A 4,795-nucleotide genomic window follows, 5' to 3' on the forward strand; every position below is an offset into this window, starting at 1 on the left:
ATTTCTGAAAATACCTAGTTTAGTGAATCGCGAAATTTAATACACGCGAAAATTTTCCAGAAGTCAGCAATCGCGAAATTTAATACACGCGAAACACGTTTTTTCGAAAAAATTTCGCGATTCGCGAAAATTTGTAACACGCGAAAATATATACCAATAAGGTATTGACTTATTTTTACAATTTTGGCGGTGTGGGTTTAGTTGGTTGATAATGTTTACACTGTGGGATGGTTTTCAAAAAACTGTTATATTGATTGTTGTTTGTTGGAATTGATTACCAAAAAAAAGAGAACCTTTTTTTGATAAATACTTTATTTTTTTCATGAATCGAAAAAACCGTGTGGATGGTTGACATCTTTCTCTAGTCTTGTAAACCAATGCAGTGTCTGTTTTCAAATTTTGAAAGCTCTATACCTACTGAACTGAATTGAAGCTCTGACTAGCTCTGTTTTTAAAACTTTGAGCCATGTTTTTTTCTTTGTTGCTATTAAAGATAGATTTTTAAATTGTCGTAGTGTAAATTTATAGTAAAATTTTAGTTTTTGAGTTTAGTTCATCTACAGTAGTATTTTTTCAGTAATCCTTTCTTGTAAATATAGTAACATTTAACCAGACTCATTGCCCTCATTATATTCAAATTTGTATTTTTTTAGGACTGATAAGTACATATTTTTAAATACCAAAACAAAGCAAACAACATGCCAGTTCTTTCTGGACAAATATACTTTATTGTGTGCTTTGATTTTATTTTAATCAACCCTCTCAACTGCTGATCTTTCAACTATCATTTAGGAGTATAGAATGGGCTTCCATAGTACCATTTTCTCTAAGTATTTTGTGCAAATTTTCAACAAAGTAGACTTCTTGACTGTCCTTGTCCCTTATGTTAAAGTTGTTCTGATGGAGGACATTGCTATTTTTGGTAGCTTTCACATATCAATAAGGAGCTTTGGTGTAAATGTTTTTTTCTGATAAATCATACTAATCGGAAACTATTAGGCCTTTATGAACTTTCTAGAACAATAATCTTGCTCCAATCTTGAGAAACACTGGAAAAATAGGTTAGCATTCCCTGCCATAATTTCACAGATTTCCTCTGCTTTCTGCCTGAAAACGCTGTCGTATAGCCGAAAACGAAAGTGAAACTGTGAAAACGTCCGCAAATTCGGGCCCAGTCCTCTTCCGAGACGGAGGCTAAACTTTTATGTATTAACTAGTCTTAGACTGACTGTCAAGATCATTTTTTGTTGAGTAATCATTCATAAATTTTTTTGTGTTTCTTGCAGACATTTAATGGAAAATTAGTTAACTATGAGCGAAGGAAAACAGAGTCAATTTCGCCGCGAAGAAGAGGAGATTGCCAAAGGTGCCAGAGCCATGGAGGATCCTAAAAGATGTTCAATTTGTTTACAACCAAAAACTCCGAATTCTTCATCCAACAAGTGTGATCAATGTTTGGATAAAATAAACAAAGTTCCAACAGGATTCGCTTTCAGGGCGGTGGAAGGCCAGGGAGATAAAGAATTCGAATGTCCCATTTGTTTGTGTTTAATCAAAGGAGCAACTGAGCTCCCTTGTGAACATTTGATGTGTGGGGGATGTTTGCTTCACTATGAGAAAGGACAAACTGAGAAAGCGGAAAAGTAAGTTCAAACTTTTTTTTTATTTAGAAAAATCATAATCTTTTCTAGATGTCAAGTTGACCCAGAATTGATTTTTCAAGTTAAAAAAGCTTTTATATTTTTCTCAGATGCCATCAAAACTTTAGTAGAAGATGAAAATAGTGATAATTTGAAACTTAAATTGGGTTGAGAGAAGACATAGAATTCAGTCTTAATTTACTTCTAGTTTTCATCCTTTAAAATAAAGAGCAGTGTTTTGATTTTTGAAATGAACAGATACACGCTTTTTTTTATAAGAATATCTTCTATAAGAATATCAGGGTGAAAATTGGCCAAATCGTAAGAATACCCTAAGAATGCCATCGAGGGTGAATTTCATAAGAATACAGTCATTTTGTATATTTGGTTAACAGAAAAATCTGCTTCCTTTGTTAGAGATGAAGCTTCGTGGAAGAAATGTAATTTTAACCCAAATGCAAAACTCTCAATTTGATCATTTCTCATGTTTGTAAAAAAGTCAAGTCTGAAAAAGTAAGAATGCGTTAAGAATATTTCACCCTCAATTTTGGCACTTTCTTAAGAATACTTGACCCTTATCCAAAGTAAACTATTCTTATAAAAAGAAGCGTGTAATATTGGACAAATTTAAGAAGAAATTAATCTTTCTTTTCAGGGAAGAGCCGAAGAAAAATCCAGAATTTCTTTGCAGTGTATGCATGACACCTTACAAAGTTCAAGACGTGAGTTATCTATTTCAGTATTTTTTATTGCGTGCAGAAGGACTGGTATAACTCATATAGATTTCGATACACTCCTGGGTGCCTTGATTTGAAAAATTGCAAATTTAGAGATCTTTCAAATTCAAAACGCTTCTACGAAAGGGTCGGCGAGGTAGTTAGACTGTGTGATGATAATTTTCTTTCTTTGTCGGTATTTGAAGAAAAGTGACGATGTTTAGGTGTCAAACGTGTCATGTGTTGACAAAATAATAATTTCTGCAATTCTTCACATCTAAAGTTGATAAGAGTAAGAGTTGCTACCCACCTAAAAAAGTTCTTTATTTTCACTTTTTCAGAAAAAGTCGGTAAAGTCCACTGATCGTTTTATACAAAACACGATCAGGGTTCATTGCATGCAAAAAGATTGTCCGTGGATTGGTTCCATCAAGGATTACGAGGTAAATTCACAAACACATTCTTTTTTATTTTACTAGCCATAACTTTCATTAATGTGCCACCGCAGCAAAACGAACACATAGAGTTGAATTTGCGTTCAAAAGGAATGATCTTAGCCCTACAGTAATTTTTGTTAAGAGCGACCTCTCATCTGAGACAAAACTCTTTCAAATGCTAACAAATGTGTCAAGGGAGTGATTTACAGTCTACTTAGAGTGACATCCGTGCCTTGTCTTACACGTTTTTTATAAGAGCAATTTCATAAGAATACGAGGTTGAAATTTGGCCAAAACCTTAGAACAAATTAAGAAGAATCTGAGCCTCAGATTTCAGAAATTACTGAGAAGTACAGGTTTCCATTCTCATTAATATTGACATTTAAGCCTGAAAAACTCATATAAAATTAAGAGCAGCCCAGCCCGAATCATATGACTTACTGGTTTTTCCTTTAAAAAGCGTATATCTGAAGATACTGCTCTTCATATGTTATTTTACTCTAATGTACACGTTTAACAACATAACTGTTCGAGTACTTTGAGTAGAAGAGTTATATTTTTAACCTATGAAGAGCGCTTAATAACTACTTGTGGTATAAAAAGGGAACTTCCCAGAAAAGAGAATTTCCTTAGATTCCTTAACTTTCCAGGGATAAGAAAAAGACAAACTGAGATTTCAAAATGAGTAATCAGATGAAAATAACTCCGAAAAGTCTTTTTGATAATGATAAAACTATAGAGAGACCGTAAGATAAGAATGCTACCGTTAAGCGGAACTTATATACTGAAAAACGCGCGCAAAAACAAACGCAAAATTATGAGATGTTTGCCCAACTTCCTTATGCGTAAAGCTATTAATGCCATCCTCGGGAGCTTTAGGCTCCCTGCGGTGGCAATAAGAACCATTTTGTAGAGGCTCGGCTGTTCTTAAACTCGAAAAACTGTTTATCTTCTCTGCCCTTTGTTCCTTTTGCTATGACACAAACGAATTAAGACTAAGGGCTCTGACCATAGTGAATTTTTCATAATTACCATGTTTAAAATGTGTTTTCTGACTGATGTAACCAACAAAACTATGGCATGTTATACATTTTCTGTTAGACAAACTATTCCTGAATCTGAAAATTCAAAAATTGCATTGAAGAAATTTGATGAAGAAGAAAATAGTGGTTTTTCATCAATTCTTCATCTGTATTTTCCTTAAAAAAACAGTCATAACTTTTGACACATCTTTTTAGAAAAACTTTCCGCAAAATTTAAAATAATTCAATTCTTTGCGGACAGTTTGAAAAAAATTCCAAACAAAAAGGTTAATTACCCATTAAAACTTAGCACTTTTTATAAAAGAAGGTGATGCAACATATTATTAACGTCTTTTTAAAGTTCATAACGTCATTTTTGCAATTAAGTTCTTAATTACTCTTGAGGGGTTTGACTAAAAAGTAATTTATAAAGACAATTCTTTGTGAAAAGTGTTAAAGAATCTAAAACATAACTTTTATGTTCAGATACTAAAATCAATTTTCTGACTATGGTCAGAGCCCTTAAGGCCGGTCTCCACTTTCGCGCGACATAAGCGAAAACTTTTTGACGTTTTTGTAAGATCATTGGTCGGTTGAAAAATGAAGCAATTCCATTGGTAGAAATTGACGTTACGGATGAAAAAAGTAGAACTTCCTTCATTTTTTTTTTGATCGCGTCAAACTTTTTTATGACGTAATCTTTTCTTCAGGCAAAAAATGCTAGTAAAAAAAACGGTCGCCCATTCCGCGCGAAAGTCCGGCCTTTATATCCTTTTTTATTTTTTTAGGTTCATGTTAAGAAATGTGACTATAATGGCAAAATAAAATGCCCATATTTCGAGTTGGGTTGTCTCAATACGGTAAGTTTTCTTTCATCGATGAAAAGAAAATCTTTTCAAAGAAGATTCTCGGAACAAATTGGTTTTATTTATACATTTTTATTTTCAGAATTACAATTTCAGCAATTTTATTAATAAAGA

The 4,795-nt window shown here is 33.0% G+C and overlaps 1 protein-coding gene across 1 annotated transcript; it reads left to right on the forward strand.

The window, feature by feature from the left end:
- Positions 1 to 1,271: 1,271 nt before the first annotated feature.
- On the forward strand, positions 1,272 to 4,736 carry LOC136810182 (uncharacterized; the record flags this gene model as incomplete). Its single annotated transcript, XM_067066751.1, has 4 exons — positions 1,272 to 1,643; positions 2,296 to 2,362; positions 2,698 to 2,799; positions 4,604 to 4,736. Coding segments are annotated over exons 1-4 (634 nt in total), but the record flags the coding sequence as incomplete, so codon positions are not given.
- Positions 4,737 to 4,795: the final 59 nt, after the last annotated feature.

Source organism: Clytia hemisphaerica, unplaced genomic scaffold (assembly GCF_902728285.1).
Source record: "Clytia hemisphaerica strain Z4C2 unplaced genomic scaffold, Clytia hemisphaerica genome assembly, whole genome shotgun sequence".
Taxonomy (NCBI): domain Eukaryota; kingdom Metazoa; phylum Cnidaria; class Hydrozoa; order Leptothecata; family Clytiidae; genus Clytia; species Clytia hemisphaerica.